Below are 20,396 nucleotides of genomic sequence, written 5' to 3'. Positions count from 1 at the left end.
GGGACCAGTATATGAAGCAATAAACAATTCTGTATTGTAAGGTTATCAAAACATTGGTCACTGAATGTACAAAAATAAGTGAAAAAAAAAACTAAGTTTCAACATGAATCTATAAGCAAGAGCAAAAGCAGCACTGTTTATCCTCTGCAGGAGTCCAATATTCATATCATCAGATTTTTAAATCACTACATGCATACCCACCCTTTGACTTCAGAGATACAGAGCAGACACCTGACCCAGGCCCTGCGGGACTATTACTTTTGTATGAGCGCTCACGTGAAGCAAGGCTGCGTGATGAAGTGTCTACAGAGGAAGACAGTGGCAGATAAGCAGCAAAGATTCAATGACAGAAACGCTACAGCAGCAAGAATAAGCAAAGAAGCTATTTAGAATATTTACAATTAAAGCACAAACTTAGTCAGCTGTATGCTTTCAAAAGGAACTAAAACTTGAAGTTCTGATCCTAATTTTAATTTTGACAATTCATGGCATTTTGGCAGTGCTAATGCAATGGAACCAGCCATTTTTTCTTTGTTGTACATTTTTCTTAAACTTTGAAAATAACAAGGAGTGTCCCAGTCTGCACAAGTTACTATCAAGTAACATAATGCTGTAAATTCTGCATCAAAAGACATATGCTTCAAAATTCATGTATAAAACTAATTTACTATAGTACGCTACTGATGGAAGAGGGTATATAGAACTACAACAGTAAAGCCACAGGATGGAATATGTTAGGCAGGTGAGACAGACAGACTTACTCAGAAGCTGTGGTTGAGACTGCGGCAAGGAAAGGGGCTGTCCAAACACAAATGGGCTGTGAACAAGGGAAGAGGAAGGCTTTGCAGCTTGACCAAAGACGCTAGAAGCTGGAAGGAAAGGCTGTGACTGAATGGTATTCAGTATGGCACTCAGCTGGTCACCTGTAGCAGGCAAAATTATGTAAGACTGTGTTTGGTTCCTTAACTCCCTCAATTGATACCTTCCAATGATATTATATTGGCATGAAAGTCTGAGGAACGTGAAACTGGGGTACACAGCTTATTGTATTTTTCATGCCACCATACAGTTATCCAGCAAGTTACAATGCATGCAGTGAATGAATCAAGACCTGTAATCTGGGCTTAATTGTTATTTAACTGCTTTTAAAGCATTTAGGTGGCAATTCTTTATGACTAGGTAAGTGGGCGATCATTTCTAAAATCTAAGATTGTGTTGTAGCATTTAATAATGTAATTCTCACAAATCTGGAAGGCTACCTTTCAAAATTATATGCACTCACAAGTAGTAACATTTTTGATCAAGCACTAAGTATTCCTGGCCTAAAGATCTTTCTTTATGATCTCGTAAAGAGAGGTTTTGCACACCTACCATCAAAAGTACTACCGGAGGAATACATTCTGCCAAGGGAAAATTATTCTCTTGAGCCTTAGGGTGATTTCAATGAAAGACAGGGGTTAATCTTTCCCAATAGTCTCCCTGGTAGCCATTTTCATTACAAGGATCTGCTTTGTTTGCTAAATCTCAGATGTAATTCCCTCTTCTGACTATCCTGTTAATACCAGGGGAGAAGTGATGGTCACAGTTGAGCAAAAGACAGCTTCTATCAAGGTCCTTACTGTTCTGCTGTCTGGCTCTCTTTGAGATCTCCCTATGTGACTTATAGTTCTTGATATTCTTGCGTTGAAGAGGAGCTGGACTCGCTAATGCATGTCGAGCAATACCATCCTAGATCAGTAAGATCACTTTCCAGTGCTTTAAGCATTCATGACAAATCTTTGCTGAATAGTAGCACTCTCATTCAAGTCAGAGGCTGTAGGTTCAAGCCCCATTCTAGGACTTGAGCACATAATCTTAGCTGATACTTCAGTGCAATACTGAAGGAGTGCTGCAGTGTAGATGAGCCCATCTTTCAAATCACCTGCCTGTTCAGGTGGATGCCAGAGACTCCATGGCACCTTTCTTTTTTTGAAGAGGAGCAAGAAGTTCACCTGGTGCCCTGGCCAACATTCATCCCTCAACCACCACCACCAAAACAGATTAACTGGTCGGTCATCTCAATTCTATTCATGAGACCTTCCTATTCACAACTTGGCTGCTTTGCTTGCCTACAAAACAAGTGACAGCACTTCAAAAGTAATTAGCTAGCTGTGAAGTGCTTTGGGATGTTGACGTGAAAGGTGCTATTTAAATAAAAATTCTTTGCATCTCGAGATTATATGCTGGCAGAAATGCATGCACTTACTTTTGCTATCCATCATTAGAATGGCCTATATTAAGATTGACAAGTTTGAATTGTATTATCTAAAGTCAGATTTCTGACCAATGCAACAGCCCAGACCTTGGTTGACAACCAATACCAAAATAACCATGCTGGAAACAGGAAGTTGATGACTGATCCAAAGCTTTTGCAAAATTTTGAAAGAAGTCTGCAAGAAAATTTTAAGAGGATTTATCCATAGGAGAGCCAAATTAAAATACGCAGAATATCTATTTTCCAGAGTGCCAACAACTGAATCAGAAGAAACGTATACATCAATCTGTGCTCCAAAAGATTGACAGGGTTTTGACTAGTGATCCTCGATCTGTCCCTTTAGTGGAATTCAGCTATTTTTCCCCCCCCAAAGGCTGTGTCACCTCTATGCCCAAGTCTAATCGATATGCCGATAGTCAGTTTGGTATCTACTTGGAGAAAATGTTTCACCACAGAGGTTTCAAGAACCTTCTGTCAGGTATTACATTAATGACTGACACAATTATTTCCAGAGCACACAGGTAAAGCCCTGTCCACATCCTCAATCTCTCAGAGGAGATACCATTCTGACATTAGAATCAACCTGCTGGAAAGGACAATTCCCAGAGATGCTAAAAAATGGGCACCTATAAAACACAAGGCCTTGTTTTAGCCTCAACTTGAGAATTCCCAAAATTGTTGAGAAATGCAATACTCAAACATGGCTGAAATGTGGTCCCTGTGGTGTCTTGAGAGAAGCATAAGGATAGACACAGATGGGACTGCTACGGCAGAAAGGCATTCCCTGGAGGCATAAATGAGACTAAAAATTGGTTGTTTCATAGAGATTGTGTACTAATGATGTATTTTTAAATTTCTTAAGTTGTTGGTGAATTGCAAAATTGAAGCAAGTATCCTGCAGCTATGTTCTAACAAGCATATTCCTCAGTTAAACTACCTGAAGAATTTGAAGCACAGGTTATTTGTACATTTAAGAGAAGAGCACCGAGTAAGTGGAAGTGCAGGATTGGACAGAGCACCTCAAGACTATTTTTGGACAATAAAAGACCAAAAATAAAATCTCCTTTCCTGGCCTACTGCAGCCTCCTTTACAGTACCAAAGGAAAGCAAGCTGCTCACCAATAACCTTAGTTTAGCTTACAAGATGACTCCAGTGTAGGGCTTCCTGAGCAATGTAAATGGATGAATTACTTGGAGAGTCACTGCTAGAAATGTACATAACTATAACCTCGATTCCCTATTCCAAGCACTGGCTGTGATACACCTCCACAGACTGGGTCCTTTGTGAGTTCAAGGACTAGCATCACTGTTGGGTGACTGCAGGAGATCCACTTATAAAATGATTATTCACAAATCTTTATGGTTAAATCCTGGCTTATAAATGCCTGAACTTAGAGTGCCTTGTGGCCCCAAAAGAACTGCTGTTTTAGACAATTTGATCGATGAGGATTACCCCCTGCTGTCATTTTGGAGGAAGCCTCGAGAGATGCAACTTGGTGGCAATTATATAGATGTACAGAATCCCACTACTTGAATTTGTTCTCTGGTGTACAAAGTAGTAGAATCAAGTGCTTCGCCATGCTTCTGCTGATCCAGGAAGATGACTGAAAAATCAAGAGAAGCCTGAAGTATTTCGGAAGGTGGTGTATGGAGACCAAGCACTCTGGCTGGGAGAGGGACAGTTAGGCTAGTCTTTACCACAAACCCCTTGTGCTTACTGGTACACAAGGAGGGAGGTTGGTGAGAAAGAGGCCCCTCCTCCTCCACTCCCAAAAAAGCACTCAAACAGGGTGGCATTTTGAGGGATTTGAAGGTGCTCAACATCTGGGGAAAGTGACATGAGACACCTTTGGACCAAATATACAAAAGAATTAGGATGTCTGATCCAGAATGGTTATGGGAAATAAAGGATATCCAACTGCTGGATGAACAAAAACTCTGTAGAAATGGTGAGTTTTCTGGCTCAATTAGAGCCTTAGCAGCTCTTGAATCTCAAACCATACCACACTGGAGGAAATGTGAAACAAAGGCCCACTGTTTCTTCACGAAGAGGAAAGTGGAAAATAACTATTCTATGCATTGTTAACCAGTCAGCTCTCTGGTTCATAGTGGCCAGTTCTAGAGCATGTCTTGGTCTGGAAGAAAGTCAATTAGGTCCTCGTTTGACCAGGGATTGTACTGAGATAGTCAAGAACTAGGAAGGGCAAAAATCAATTTCCGGGTAGTTAATTTTAAAAATAAAATTAAACAGAGCAAAAAGGCAGCATGCCGATATGAAAAACGTTATTAAATAATTTGACAGATATTTTACACATGACTGAGGTCATCAAATCTTGATGAATATACAACTAGCTTGTTGAATAATGTTGTGCTCAAAATGTTTTCCACAGATAGGAGACAAACATAGTAGAACCTTTGCATTACAGTCCATTAATTCTGCAAGTCTACTAATAGAAAACATTTTAGACAAAATAATTGGATTTCTAAAATGTGTCACTATAACTGAGTAAAATTTCAGAGTGCATAAGGAATTTCTTTTGGGACACAAAATGAATTGCACTGCAAGAATGATCGTGTAAACTAAATTATCTAGATTATTTAAATTTCAAGCTGAGTTTTGAACATTGTTTTGTGCTCGACCAATTTTACTATGTTTTACTAGTGGCAAATGAAGCCCAACAGATTCCATTGAATTAGCAAAGAAACAAGTTTTGTTTTGGAAGTATAATTGCAAATGTTACCTTGTTACAGTTGTTAAAAGTGGTATTTCTTCCTAGCTTTATTTAAATGCAGAAAACCAAAATGTACACTACATAATATCACCCACTTACCAGGCTCTGTGAAGGACCCTAAATCAAGATCTGCAGTTACTTCATCTTTAAAAAAGAAAAATTGAGATATGTTTAGCATAAAACCTTGTTAATTCAATGTTATTGTCAATTTACTAGTCTTTTAGCTGCTATAAACACAAAATGGAAGCAATGGGATCGAATGAAAAATGATCGAATTTAGCACATTAACATGGTGACTCAAAGTACTTGTATGTAAATGAGGCACCACTGAATTATGTTCAACATTTGCTTTGAAAATTGCTATGGCAAATTTTGAGAGAGACACCCTGAAGAAGAACTCCTTTATGCCTGTAAATATGGAGCTAGGAAGGCCCTCACACCATATCCTCATCCCAGTTTATTAATTGTTTCAAGAGAAGGGAGATCAGGATTTCATTTTCATCAGCACTGGACATAAGAGCTTAGATTTCCTAATTGGCATAACATATTTTAAGGCTGGTGGTAATTTAATGCCAACGTTAAAAATATTTTACTAGCTATTGAGGTTAAAAAAAACCTGAAACCAGCAAAAATTTAAGTACTGATGAATAAGTGACAACAGGAATCCACTTTAATGTCAACCATAACACACGTCAAATAGAAATGATTGTGCATGTTAAATATGGCTGATCTTACCTAGGTTCTACTGTATTTACGAAGTGTACTAGCAGTCATTAATTTGGGATGGGTGGGAGGAAATTGATATCACTCAAAATTTCTCAGAAGCCTTTCCTGTTTTTCAATTCCCTCACCCACCCAAAAATGTGGATTAAAGAGAACTCTAATCAGAGCATTTTAAAGCCCAATTAACCAAAAACCTCCTTCAGAATGATGTCTGAAACACACATGCACGTACAGTAATCCTAAACTATATTAAAATAATTGACTATCATAGAGGACTTAAGAGCTTTGGAATATTAAGAAGGATGAACTCAAAGAATTTTTTGTTTTTTTTGTTGGTTGCAATGTGTAAATGTTCCAACAATAAACTGCCCTGACTTCACATGGTGCTGCGAGATTTGCAAGTGAATAAGGTGAAGGGCAGCACAGCAATCCTGGTTTACCATTGAGTGGTAGAATACATGAGGAACTACAAAAATAAATACAGCAAGATCTCATTGGGGCTGAGATGTTGCTCGATGAGCCAAACAGAGGCGTTTTTTTTTATTCGTTCATGGAATTGGGCGTCGCTGGTGAGGCCAGCATTTATTGCCCATCCCTAATTGCCCTAGAGAAGGTGGTAGTGAGCCTTTCTCCCAATAAGGAGAAACGGAAGATTATCAAAACACTTTCATATAGTTCGATGCCTGGTTGCATTTACAGCAAGTCACCTGTTTACCTAACTGACAATGAGGAATTACGAAAAAGAAAATGAGAAATGGATCTCTGAAATGATAGCCGTAGCTGGCACAGTAGAAAGGTGAAGAGCAGCTATCTTTAAAAAAAACATATTCATTCCCATGCTGAATTCATTTTTCTTACATCTCAGATCCACAATATGGTACATCCTTCTTTCTTTCGGAGTTAGAAAGAAAGCGTTTATAGTAGCAAGCATATTTCTAGAACACTGACTATATGATCATGTATACTATTTCAGAGATTCTGCTATACTTGTATGTTACAGAAATGCCTACTGTATTTAATAATTTCAAAATGGGGGCAGTACCAGAGATTACATTCTAAATTTTATTTCTAAACATCCAAAAGCATCAGATTAATTAGCATAGAAACACTTAAAACGGACTTAGGCGAAATAAACCAAACTGAAGCTGCTTCAACAATTGAACAAAACCAAGACAGTGCAAAATTCATTCACAGTATGTGGATTACCTCCAATGAAATATACAAATGATCTTCACACACCTTTGGTATTTGCAAGGCTATAGTCAAATCCTTGAGAGTTGTTGCTACTAACACTCCTGTTGAAGGCAGGAGCCGTGAAAGGACTGGGAGGAGGTGTCTGAGGTGCTTGATCAAGCAGTGCTTGTTCTGTCAAAGAAAACTATTTTAAGAGCTTTTGCAAAAATTGTAAATTAAGCTGGAGCAACTCAGCTCAGATTTAAAAATGCATTTACATTTGGGGTCAAAATTCGTTAAGTGCAATCACTGCCTTACAACTCAGGTTTTCTACTGCATTTAATTTCCAAAAAAATAAGATATTTATGCAAATGTTTGGGGTTACACAAGTATTAACAGCGTGAGCCTTCCAGTATCTGCATTATACTTAATTCAGAATACCTTCTGGCTGGAAGGGTTGTGGGAGTTGGGAGGGGGGGCAGGGAGAGAAGCGAAGGGGGAAAACACTAGACATTACAGAACAAAGGAGTAATCCAGTTTGTGTTTGGGGGTCCTTGGCCTTTTGACAGAGGTCTCATTTTAGGATGAGCTTTGGAATAGCTCTAATGGTTCATTGGGTGAGTTTGTATTGGAAAGGAGTTCTGAATGAGGCCAAAGGACAATTTTATAACTTTGGTTTGCACTCCTAGTAACATATTTACTCAATGGGACATGTCTAAAAGCAGTATGCCCGACTAGCTCATCAGATTCCCCAAATTTAGAACTTCCTTGAAGTGAAACCTGTATGATCTTTACCCATTCATAAAGAAACTATCTGATGGTAAATATATATCCACTTCACTTAGTAGGCAGCAATACACGTTGAAGGGTGCTCTCTATAAACATATTCTGCACTTTACATCCTCCATTTTGGTTATATCCAAGATGAAGACAACCATAGCAAGTTGCCAGTTGCAGGGGTCAGTTTCCAAGGGTGCCCACTGTATGACTATGGATGACGTTGCTGCCTACTCCATCATGACCAGGCATTATTGAAGTCCAATATCTCCACTAATTCAGAGGGTTGATGCCTTCACCTAACTCTTTCCATCCAACGAATGGAAGATTCTGCACTCTTGACACATATGTTAAGGAATGCAGGCCTGAAGTATTGGGCTTGAATTCATCAATCATCAAATTACTGTTTATAAAGTAAATCTCTGTCCAGGGTAAAACACACAGGCAGGGACTAGCTTCTTCTGGACTGAGTTTCGGCCCTCCCCTTCAATCCCACCGAGCCCCAACCCATTTCCTTGCTACGTGACTCATTGAATATGCATGGTGGGCTCCCGATGGGATGCCCACTGCCAAGGGGGAGACAGTCATTGGTCCCGAGGAAAATGCTGGTGGTGGGTGCTGCAGCACCTGCGGAGGTCGGGGTAGAAGTACCCTACATACTTTCGGAGCTGCCGCCCTGTAGTTGTCAACTATCTAGACCTCGGTCTCTGCTAAGTGTTTGAGGCCAGGCTGGCGGGAGAGGAGGCTGCTTCATGGCCCTCTCTCTTCATTAGGGGGACCTCAGGGCCTTTACTGCCACTTCCCAGGGCTCACCACCACTTTCTCCATGATAAACCTAGGAAGTGGCGGAAAGTGGGACAGACAGGAGGGAAATCCTTATCATTTAGGACCCGCCCTTATCATTTACATGCAGCAAACATGGGTTGCTCTAGCAAGGTGGGGTTGGGGGTGTAGGGAATCCCAATTGGGGAAGTGAGGTGGTGATACGCTTCATCACTTGAATTTTCCCCCATTCTCTGCTGCAATCCCACCCAATTTTGGGCAGGAGGAGAATCCCTACCCGCGATCTGTTCCTCACCGCTTGATCTAATCCCTGGCAAGGACAGATTCTTTCCTTTTGGCATTTACTTATGCTCACTAGACATGCCCAGCATTGAAGTCAAATTTTGTTTGATAACGCTCCTGTGAAACGACTTGGGACATTTTACTACATTAAAGGTGCTATTTAAATGCAAGTTGTTGTTGATGTTGAAGGCAAGATTGATGCTGATGATCTTGTGAGCCACTAGGAAGAGATTTTTGTCAATCTTTTTCCCAATACTTTATGGCTGGGTTTCCCTATCAGGAAAGGGAAGATTTGCTAATCATTTTGGGCTTGATCAGAGGATCTCCACTTCATAAAGTTTCAATTTTAACAGATCTTGGAAAACAAACTATAACCGACCTGTCTTGTTTCAAGTTTACTTCAAATTTCTGGCCAACTTTATGTGCCCCAGTGTAAAATTTATGAAATTGGAACTTGATAGTTCTATTGAAAAATAGTGCGCACAGGGCTTACCATCATGAGAAATAAAAAGAACCCTACAAGGGCGACACATGGAAGAAAAATCATGAAAATGGGACACCCAAGGCTCTACGGCATAAAGTGCAAACTAAAGATTCACGTGATGAAAAATGATTTCAATGGGATAGCTATTTCAAGTGGCGTCTTGTTGGATTCAACTTTTATATGCAGGATCACAATGAAGAATCAAGTTTTAGCTTTCAACTTTCAATATCTTTTGAAAATGCAATTGCAGATAGGACTATTCTGCATGAAGAGATCAATTTAATTGTGATCAACCTACCCTCTTCATGTCTTAGGTACTGGTTACCACCTCGGTCTCTGGCCAAGGACCAGGCCTCGCCATCACCGCTTTCACAGAATTCCACCATACTGTTCTTATCAAGCTGGATCCACGTGCCCTCATGGTTTGTCACCTATTATACAAATGACACTTTTGTCCCGCTCCATATTTAACAATAGAATTGGGGTCTCTGTAGAGCTGAGATTGTTTAAGTAATTTACATCTCAGAAGTTAAAAAGTCTTAGCTGTTCCAGCTTGCAATTTACTTGGAAAGACCCCTTTCATCTACAAATTATTACAAATGTGATGTGACTAAAAATACTGAATACTTATGAAACAAACTTTGATTGTGATAGCTTCTTGAATTTTGGAAATTTTAATCATTGACTCTTAAAAAGGCTACTCTGAATTGGGCTGGAATTTGCTGGAGCAGGGCATCTGACGATGTGCTGGGTTAGACTTTTTCCTGCAAGCTTCAGCTCAAAATTTCTTACCCTGTAAGTTGCTAGAAGTGCGAGCTGATAACAGCGCGGCGAGGGCAATGGGGCACCAGGGACTTACAGTGTATCTCCTTAGCCAATCAGAATAAAGAATTGAGAAATAAACAGAGGAAGGACTGAGGAGGAGGGTGAATTACAGTGGGTGAATTCAATGTCAAATCAGGTACAGAAAGAGAAGTAAAGAGAGCAAAAGATTAGATTGAGAGAAAAAAACAGAAAGGAAAAGAAAGAAAAAAAAAATTGAAAAATTTAACATTTCTAAAATCTCCAAACTTCACTACCTGAAGGAAAGAGACTCCACACTAATTGTTCACTTTCTGGGCCAGAGAGATTGATTGGCATTGCATGAACAAATATCACGTCGTTAAAAGGGTGCTTACGCTATTAATTACTGGGCTTAACTTTCTGTGGCAAGTTTAATGGGCAATTAATGTGTAAATGCAGCAACTTCATGAAACTCACGGGGAGGTTAAATGAGAGATGCCGTTTTTGTGAAGCTAACGGTGGAGCGGCGCAAAATTGTCCAGCAACTTGTGGCGATTCGATATTCACGGGTTATCTCTTCCTCGCCACAAGTTGCTGGTCGATTTGCACATTAATAACGGCGTGCGTCGTTCACACGTCTTTATTTTTTCAGCAAATTCCGGCCCAATAGATTTTTAAGAGTGTGGTCTGTCAAAGTTGTTTCTCATGTATAGCACCATTCTTAAATGCTCCTTTAAATACCATAGTTAGAAATAATAAGGATCTGCGTCAGCAAAAATTAGATTGAGTAACTGCAGGATTAGAAAATGTGTGAATTATAGTTTTCACAGTTTCACTTAACACTTACTGCAACTAAATTTAGAATACGCTTGACACTAAAAGGTTATACACACAAAAATGCCAGATTCTGCTAAGTAATTTCAGTAAAATCTGGTTTATAACACAATTACTTAGATGCCTATTTTTGGCTTTCAAATTATAAAAGGAGCAACCAGAATATATAGTGATGTTTACAGCAATTTATATAATACTCAGGAATAGAAGTGTCTTTTTTATTAATCTGCCATTTAAAGATAGAGTGATCAACATGTGATAATTATAATCAGTAAAGAAAATTAGTTTCTGAAGTTTAGAATACACAAAAGAAAATCAGATCAATGCAACAGGTCATGTTGAATCATAGGAAAAATTTTGTAGCTCAAAAGCAGAGTATGCACTGGCAGATCACCAACTTTGGTAAACATGGTATAAAAGCTTCCACCATTTGTCAAAACCCAAATCAATACCTATTTTCTTAATGAAGAAATTATACCAATACCAGATGTCCTCTTATAATATTATGCAAAAGCTTGAGAAGACATCAGTTTTGCAGCATTTGCTCTAATTTGTTGATTGGTACCTGCAATAACACACTTTCATGAATCCATACCTCGCCTAATGCCTTGACTCTGTTCCCAAGAACTAACATTCCAATGGGGATACCTCTAAGGTTAGGGCAGCTCCTGATGTTGTGCCCTGAAGGCCCAGTCTTCACTACCTTATATACTCCTGGTCCGCCTTGCAGGAACATCTTTTCCTGCTCTTTCAACACTACTTCATGGGACCGACGTGAATTTACTTCTCTGAAGTAATCATCAGTGATGGATTTAGGCTCCTGGAAAAAAAAGCATATAGATTTGTTGTGTTAAAGCATTTGAACATAGTTTTTTTTCAAAGCAGACTTATAACACAGAACACAATTTAAAGGTCCCATGGTTGAAGCAATGTGAATAGCATTTACGTAACAAAACATTAGAATATAATCTGTTTTATAGGGTGAAGATCAACTTGCCTTCAACATGCAAACACAAACAATTCTGAACACCTTGAATCAGAATGCAACCATGGGCATAGCATCAAGGTACCTTAGGATGAGAATTGCTAAACTCTTACAACTAGAAGAATGGTCAAGTGATATGTCAGTTCTGAGATTCAAGCTTACAACTTTCTCAAAAGTAGAGGAGTACTCAACAATGGTCACTGTTAAGAGGTCTTTGGGAGGTTGGCCACTTAGGACCAAGATGAGGAAAAGTTTCTTCACTCAGAGGGTTGTGAATCTTTGGCATTCTCTGCCCCAGAGGGCTATGGATGCTCAGTCATTGAGTATAGTCAAGATTGAGATTGATATATTTTTGGACACCAAGGGAATCAAGTGACATGGGGATAGGGCAGGAAAGTGGAGTTGAGGTAGAAGATCAGCCATGATCTTAATGAATGGCGGAGCAGGGGGGGGGGCGGGGCATACGGCCTGCTCCTATTTCTTATGCTCTTAATCAACTTTAGCATAAAAAGTTGGGTTTTGCAAAGACAGCAAAAAGACAGCAAAAAGTAACTAAAGGATTGATTAAGAAAGGGAAGTTAGATTATGAAAAGAAATTAGCAAAAAATATAAAAACAGATAGCAAGAGTTTCTATAGTTATATAAAAAGAAAAAGGGTGGCTAAGGCAAACGTAGGTCCCTTAGAGGATGAGACCGGGAAATTAATGGTGGGAAACATGGAGATGGCAAAAATGCTGAACAAATATTTTGTTTCAGTCTTTACAGTAGAGGACACTAAGAATATCCCAACACTGGACAAACAGGGGACTCTCGGGGGGGAGGAGCTAAATACGATTAAAATCACTCAGGAGATGGTACTCAGTAAAATAATGGGACTCAAGGCGGATAAATCCCCTGGACCTGATGGCTTCCATCCTAGGGTCTTGAGGGAAGTGGCAGTAGGGATTGTGGATGCTTTGGTGATAGTTTTCCAAAATTCCCTGGACTCAGGAGAGGTCCCGGCAGATTGGAAAACTGCTAATGTAACACCGTTATTTAAAAAGGGTAGTAGGCAGAAGGCTGGAAATTATAGGCCAGTTAGCTTAACATCTGTGGTGGGTAAAATTTTGGAGTCTATTATTAAGGAGACAGTAACGGAACATTTAGATAAGCATAATTTAATAGGACAAAGTCAGCATGGCTTTATGAAGGGGAAGTCATGTCTGACAAATTTGCTTGAGTTCTTCGAGGATATAACGTATAGGGTGGATAAAGGGGAACCAGTGGACATAGTGTATTTAGACTTCCAGAAGGCATTCGACAAGGTGCCACATAAAAGATTATTACTTAAGATAAAAAATCACGGGATTGGGGGTAATATTCTGGCATGGGTGGAGGATTGGTTATCGAACAGGAAGCAGAGAGTTGGGATAAATGGTTCATTTTCGGACTGGCAACCAGTAACCAGTGGTGTTCCACAGGGGTCGGTGCTGGGTCCCCAACTCTTTACAATCTATATTAACGATTTGGAGGAGGGGACCGAGTGCAACATATCAAAATTTGCAGATGATACAAAGATGGGAGGGAAAGTAGAGAGTGAGGAGGACATAAAAAACCTGCAAGGGGATATAGACAGGCTGGGTGAGTGGGCGGAGATTTGGCAGATGCAATATAATATTGGAAAATGTGAGGTTATGCACTTTGGCAGGAAAAATCAGAGAGCAAGTTATTTTCTTAATGGCGAGAGACTGGAAAGTACTGCAGTACAAAGGGATCTGGGGGTCCGAGTGCAAGAAAATCAAAAAGTTGGTATGCAGGTGCAGCAGGTGATCAAGAAAGCCAACGGAATGTTGGCTTTTATTGCTAGGGGGATAGAATATAAAAACAAGGAGGTATTGCTGCAGTTATATAAGGTATTGGTGAGACCGCACCTGGAATACTGCATACAGTTTTGGTCTCCATACTTAAGAAAAGACATACTTGCTCTCGAGGCAGTACAAAGAAGGTTCACTCGGTTAATCCCGGGGATGAGGGGGCGGACATATGAGGAGAGGTTGAGTAGATTGGGACTCTACTCATTGGAGTTCAGAAGAATGAGAGGCGATCTTATTGAAACATATAAGATTGTGAAGGGTCTTGATCGGGTGGATGCAGTAAGGATGTTCCCAAAGATGGGTGAAACTAGAACTAGGGGGCATAATCTTAGAATAAGGGGCTGCTCTTTCAAAACTGAGATGAGGAGAAACTTCTTCACTCAGAGGGTGGTAGGTCTATGGAATTTGCTGCCCCAGGAAGCTGTGGAAGCTACATCATTAGATAAATTTAAAACAGAAATAGACAGTTTCCTAGAAGTAAAGGGAATTAGGGGTTATGGGGAGCGGGCAGGAAATTGGACATGAAGCTGAGTTCGGATCGGTCAATGCCCTGTGGGTGGCGGAGAGGGCCCAGGGGCTATGTGGCCGGGTCCTGCTCCGACTTCTTGTGTTCTTTAGATTTGTGGTTGGGATCAGATCAGCCATGATCTTATTGAATGGCGGAGCAGGCTCGAGGGGCCGATTGGCCTACTCCTGCTCCAATTTCTTATGTTCTTATCAGTGAACGTGTTTAAGTAGAAAAACCTTCACTTTGGACAAATCACTTGATAAGTGTTTTTGGAAAAAATTACAAACAACATTCCAAAGCATAGATAGTGCTGGTGGTGTTGTCACCCCCATGAAATCAATAATAAAAATATTGGTATAAACTAATCCAGATATCTAAACCAAAATACCTTGTATCCCACTATAATAAATACAATTATAATCTAGTAAAAGAAAAATTCTGGCACACTCCTCCTGCCAGCTGTGGCTAATAGATTGCAATCCAGTGCAAAAATTGTCTGCCATGTGATGTAAAGCTACCTATCCAGATTTGCAACACCAATAGCAATAGAAATTATAAACATCAATAGTAAAAGGAGAGCGCTTACTAACAAATGTGTGTATTCAAAGAAAATGTCACAATAACCTTTTTCCTACCTCATACGGTCTCAATTTTTAGAATGTGTTATTACATTTATTTAGTGTACACATTTATAATATAATAATTAGTTAAGAATAGTTTTCAAACTCTGATTCATCTTGGAGTTCGGCCAACATTCACAAACCCCTCGACGCAAACCAATCATATTCAACTCGATTAACTCATCATTTCTGAGGTCTTCAGTGTTAGTCATTAACAATGGCTCAGCCACTCTTTTACTGAATGACCTCAAACAACTTATTCAATAAAATATCCCTAACCAAAACAAAAACAGACAAGGCTGGAAATTTACAGCAGGTCCATCAGCATCTGCAAAAAAAAAGACAGGTTCGCATCTTGCATGTAACACTTCGTCAGAATGGAAAGGTAAGCAAACATTTTAGTAGAGTTGGGGAAAAAGAGGGGCGAGAAAAGAAAACAGACTCTCCAATAAGAGAGGACGTTAATGGATTGAATGACCTGCAAATGGATTATAAAAACGGGAAACTGTGAGATGATGCAAAAGATCACCACAGTGAGGCAATGGAAAGACATTAGAGGACAAAAGAACTTGCTAATAGCCAAAATGGTGAAAAGGCGTGAGAAAGTCTCACAAAGAAGGGGGAAACTGAAAAAAGGAAATAAACCTACATATGCAGAAGGTTAGAAATGAAAACAGAAACTTACAGTAGGGGGAAATAAAAACAGACCCTTCTTCCCCTCCGCTAGAACTTCTGTTCTGATGGTGGGTCGACATACGAAATGTCAACCAGATGCCTCCCATATTCCCAGCACACAGCCTATAATGAAAATAGGGGGATATATATCCTTAACCTTGCTGGTAATTCAGCTGATCTCCCAGACTTTTCCCTCACATCCAATCCTGACTCTTACACTATTGGTCTCATTAATGAACTCTTCTGATCGCTGTCTCATATCTACTTTCTATGAATACCCTGCAACAAACCACACTCTGGAAACTGCTCCCATCGTGCTACCTTCTTTGATTAAAAGCATTCTGTAGCATTTACAGCAACACAATTTCTTGACCAACTCCATTCTAGGAAGTTAATTGCTTCAATTCAAATAAATTCAATTAGTAAGTAGCTAATATCTTAAAGATGACAATCTTGTAGACTACTCAACATAATGTATATTCATAAACTTTATATTGTGCTTGTTTTTGCCCAGTAGATCTAGAAACAAAAATCTAACCTGAAAACAAAGAGCAAAGTAATTTAGTACAAAGCAGATGTCAAGATGGTCGATACGTAGGTGTATTACAAACTCATTTTTAGCAAGATTGACTTCTAAAACCCATTTATAACCTTTGATTCATTTAAAAAGATAAGCATTAAATTATACTTTATTTGAAAAGTCAAACATTAACCATCCCCACGTTTAAACTTACCTGATACCATACAGTCTTAGAAGTCCATGATACGATATCCATGTCCCTGACTCCTTTGCTAGCATTAAAGACAATCTAAGCAACAAAGTTTAAGACAAACATGGATAGGGTCCTAATAAAGGATGCCAGGATATTTCTCTGAAATTTGCAAAGTTATTTAATACATTCACCATATTTATGCCAAAGCATTCAATTAGTCCAAATTAGAAATGGTCCAGTTATAATTAAAATGTTCATGTTACATGCCCAACCAAGGGACCAAATCCTAGCTAGTGGGTGTCACTGAAATTCAACCAACCAGACAGTTAACTTCCAGCTGTTCTCAACTGGCTTACTAAGTGGGGCAGCACACCTAAGGAAATTGATGACACATTCTTCAATCTTGAAACAAAGCAAGGCACCCTCCCGGAGAATAGGCAACCAACAACACTGGTGTCCAAAATTAGTGTTTGGCAAATCGCCTATCCTCCCACCCACTTCAAATAAGAGTAAGCAGACAGAAATTGCTGTAAAAGCAAGGGATGAGATAAAACAGGGCAAATTGAAGAAAATGGCTGAAAATAGTTAATATTATTAAATACAAATATTAGCAATTTCATTTGAAGGTTTCATTTTATCAGCAAATGTTGCTTGCCATCTCAGAATCTCCTACATAACTGAGTTTTGCAACTGGCATGCATCTGACGTGTCCATAAGGCAACTGAAAAGGCTAGATAGGTCCATATGACACAAAGCTTGCCTATTATGTTTTTCATTGGCCTCATAGTTCATATTCAAAGAAAACCCAAATATTTCACTCAAAAAATTGATGAAACCAGAACCAAATCACATCTCTGAAAAATGTTGTTTAGAGTCCTTCCATCACTCCATTCTATACTCCTGATATTTAATTCTATAACATAATAAATGCAAATTTAACAAATTTTTATGGAGGAAGGAAAAAGTCACAAAATGTACCTTAAAATTGACCTACGTTATGATCTTATGCCTAAAATAATCTTCTACTGCACAAGCCTCCTCTTCTCTCAAGGGACTTCGGTCCATCCGTAGTACTCCAAGGACCCAGCTTTAAGAACTGCCATGGCTCACTCAGGCACCTGACTTCAAGGGGTACCAACCCCCTCCAAACACGAGCAAATTCACTCCATATTCCAATCTCTAACACCAACCTGACAAGAGGCCCAAGGCCTCATCTTTCTTACCTCCGTGCTCCTAGCACTCAGCCCCAACCAGCGCTCCAACAGCCCAGCTCGGAGTGCTCCCAAGCCCTAGACCACTCGTCTCCCAGAACTGATGTCAGATGTAATTCCAGCCTCGACCTCTTCTGTCCACTGCTTCGCATGAACAAATCCCAAGATCCACTCCTCCTTCCCACCCAGGCCCAGTCAAACGTTCCCAACTGTTTCCAGTCTCCCAACTTTGTGTTTCCCATGTGTATTCAAACAACTTCAAGATAGCGTCTCATATTGCAGTATCCATCTCCAACCTGGCACATATTGGCTACCACCTTGCTGAGTATCCTTGGCTTTAAAGAAACGGAAAACAGAAATTGAGTACATCACTAAAGAATGATGTTAGAGCCAACCGGAGATTGGGAGACATACAGAAATGAGGAGATACAGCAAAAAAGAGACTTGCGCAAAGAATGAGTTGGAGACAAATAGGCAAGGGATGAGAAAAGTATGCAAGAGCCCTATAGAGAAAGAAAAAAAGGAAAATAAAGAGTAATTAGAGAGGAGGAATGAACAAAAGACAGTTAGAGATACAATTTTGTTTTTACTTTTCTCCATGAATGTTGTGGGAGATCAATTAGTATTCCAAAAACGTTCAGTCAATCATTCAAACTTCTTGAACATTTACAGATATGTACCTTTTCAATTATTCTAGGTTGACAACAAAAATTCAGCTTGATAGAACTCTTGTTAATCAAAAACACAGCCGTAGGGCTAAAGGCCATAGTGTTGGACATCAAGGTCAGAAAGAGGAGAGAAGGGGTTAGATGCTAAGCCTATGTTTTAAAGGACTGTAGACTATATTAGGAAAGGGTAACTGAGGGACGGAAAGAGTTTTTGTGCTACTGGATAAAAGTTTTGAATAGTTAGAGGAGCAGATGATGTCAATTTCAATAGGAAGGAAGAAAAGTATACAGGATAGAGTACTTGAAGCTTAAAAATAATTCAGAGGAGCTTTGATAAAATAGACAAGAAAAGGCTATCATGGAAAGGCTTCAGGCTGTAGGGGAGAACTGCCAATCAGATGGCAAACATTTTTCCTTGTAGCCTGTGCAGAAGTGGAAGAGGTGTGCTAGAAGACACACGTAGACTTGCTAAAGAAATACAATTATATTGTTTGCACAAAGACAAATTTAAGTACTTTGCAGTCCAACAATTTCAGCACAGCAATATCACTTATTTTAGGAAGAAATCATCCACTTCAAATAACAAACCAAAGAGCACGTAGGGTGAGAAAACTGCAAGAGATTCAATATACACAAGTCATACTTAAACGAGAACGTGGTGTGTAGCATCCATTTGGCCTTTAACACAAGAGTCACAATTGGTGCATGGCATAGAACACAATGCGAACTAAGCAAAGATCCAAGTATCATTTAAAAAAACACAATTGTTTATAATACACATATACATAAAGGCAGTTGTTTCACTGTCCCTTTTTCAGGAAAGCTGTACTACACTAGCAAATTTAAGATTAAATCTATGCCCGCATCAAAAAGCAACTTCTACACAAATGTCCTTAAGGATGAAAGCAAAATGGGAAAATAATGTGCACAAAGTAAATACTATTCAGGAAAAAGCTAGTCTTTAATGCGCATAAGTGTTTAAAACAAATTGGTGACATTTTTATTTAAAAAAGCAATAAAGCAAAATCTGATTGCACAACACTGAATGTACTAAACTAGTACCTCTCTTTTGACTTTTACTTGACAAAACTCAAATACAAATGATGTAAACCTCCTTCTGCAATTTTTGCACTGTGTGCAACACAACCCACCTCTAATCTTGCAACGCAGAAGTGCCAATATCAGCAAAAAGTCCTATGGCATGCACACTAGATACCTGCAATTGGACTGCTGGTAACAAATGCGGCTTGCTCAAGAAAATCATAATTAACAGCACATTTATTTGGCTTTCACATAGTAACACCCTTGTGTTGCTCGATTCCATTAACCCGTATGCTGCCATTTGTGAACAATTTGTGAGTTCAGATATTCTTATTACTAATACAGTGTGTTTTACTTAAGATTGCTTTAATGCATGCTAGCATAATTTAATTTCTTGGATGTTAGAGTAAATTAATCCACTTAATTTGCAAACAAAAAATTAGTTGCATAAATACACTCCATGCACACAAGCTTAAAAACTTTGAAAAATGCAAATTTGCCCGTATATTATTTTTGTTCGTGACCAATTTAAACTAGAATATGGATACAATTCAGATTTTCTTGCTTCTATAAATAATTTAGTTCACATTACACTATATGATGTTGCCAAAGGATAGTGAAATGCTGTATTTCTACTTCACAATGATTTTCACAAGAGAATTGAACTACTGGATTCCTTCCCTTTTACAAACTTTTCCACTCTTGCCATCAAGATTGGCACAGGTTAATAGCCCAAGCTGCAGATTAATAAAGACCCACCAGTGTTAACTGCAAAGCTGCTGGTACTCCTAATCAAATATATTCCACTGATTTTTATTATTTCTATTTTTTTTTTTCTGGATTACACCTTTTCTTCCATTTTACATTTTAATTTCTCGGAACACAGACCCAAGGACTGCCTTTCGGCAAATAGATTTAGCTGCGGAAACACTTAGCATTTATGACAGGAGGGTAGTGCTTTAATATTGTGTTTATCCATGTTCTTTCCTCTTCCCCTGCTACAGTTAAGAAAGGGGTGTGGCATGACATAGTAGCACTGCCACGGTACAAGGCCAAATAATACCATTTGGCCTGGGGAGGGGAGAGGAACAAGGGAAGAAGTTAAGAGGGAGAAGACACATTGCCTTTTTTTTTGTTAAACACAAACCAAACCCATGGGCAATCCACATATCAAGTATCTTTCAAAATATCCAACTTGCCATTTTCCTATCAAATAGCAACATGACTGCATTAGAGTTTTGGGGGCAAACCAGTTGAACATTAATGGAAATGCTAGTGATAAATTAAGAATTTGACC

General features: G+C 39.1%; 1 protein-coding gene across 8 annotated transcripts in view; it reads right to left on the bottom strand.

Annotated features, from left to right (window-relative positions):
* mycbp2 (MYC binding protein 2) overlaps positions 1–20,396 on the bottom strand; it is a 153,229-nt gene that overhangs the window by 50,262 nt on the left and 82,571 nt on the right. For 7 of the 8 annotated variants that reach the window (XM_067986509.1, XM_067986511.1, XM_067986516.1 and 4 more), the window contains 4 exons: positions 11,421–11,645; positions 9,507–9,639; positions 6,949–7,074; positions 5,086–5,130 (listed from right to left, as the gene is read on the bottom strand). In XM_067986509.1, the coding sequence (XP_067842610.1) occupies positions 5,086–5,130; positions 6,949–7,074; positions 9,507–9,639; positions 11,421–11,645 (529 nt within the window). The remainder of the gene's footprint in view (positions 1–5,085; positions 5,131–6,948; positions 7,075–9,506; positions 9,640–11,420; positions 11,646–20,396) is intronic. The other variant, XM_067986512.1, reaches the window with a different exon arrangement.

Source organism: Heptranchias perlo, chromosome 6, assembly GCF_035084215.1.
Source record: "Heptranchias perlo isolate sHepPer1 chromosome 6, sHepPer1.hap1, whole genome shotgun sequence".
NCBI classification, from domain to species: domain Eukaryota; kingdom Metazoa; phylum Chordata; class Chondrichthyes; order Hexanchiformes; family Hexanchidae; genus Heptranchias; species Heptranchias perlo.
Note: the sequence above shows the minus strand (reverse complement) of the source record. Positions and strands in the feature narration are given on the sequence as shown.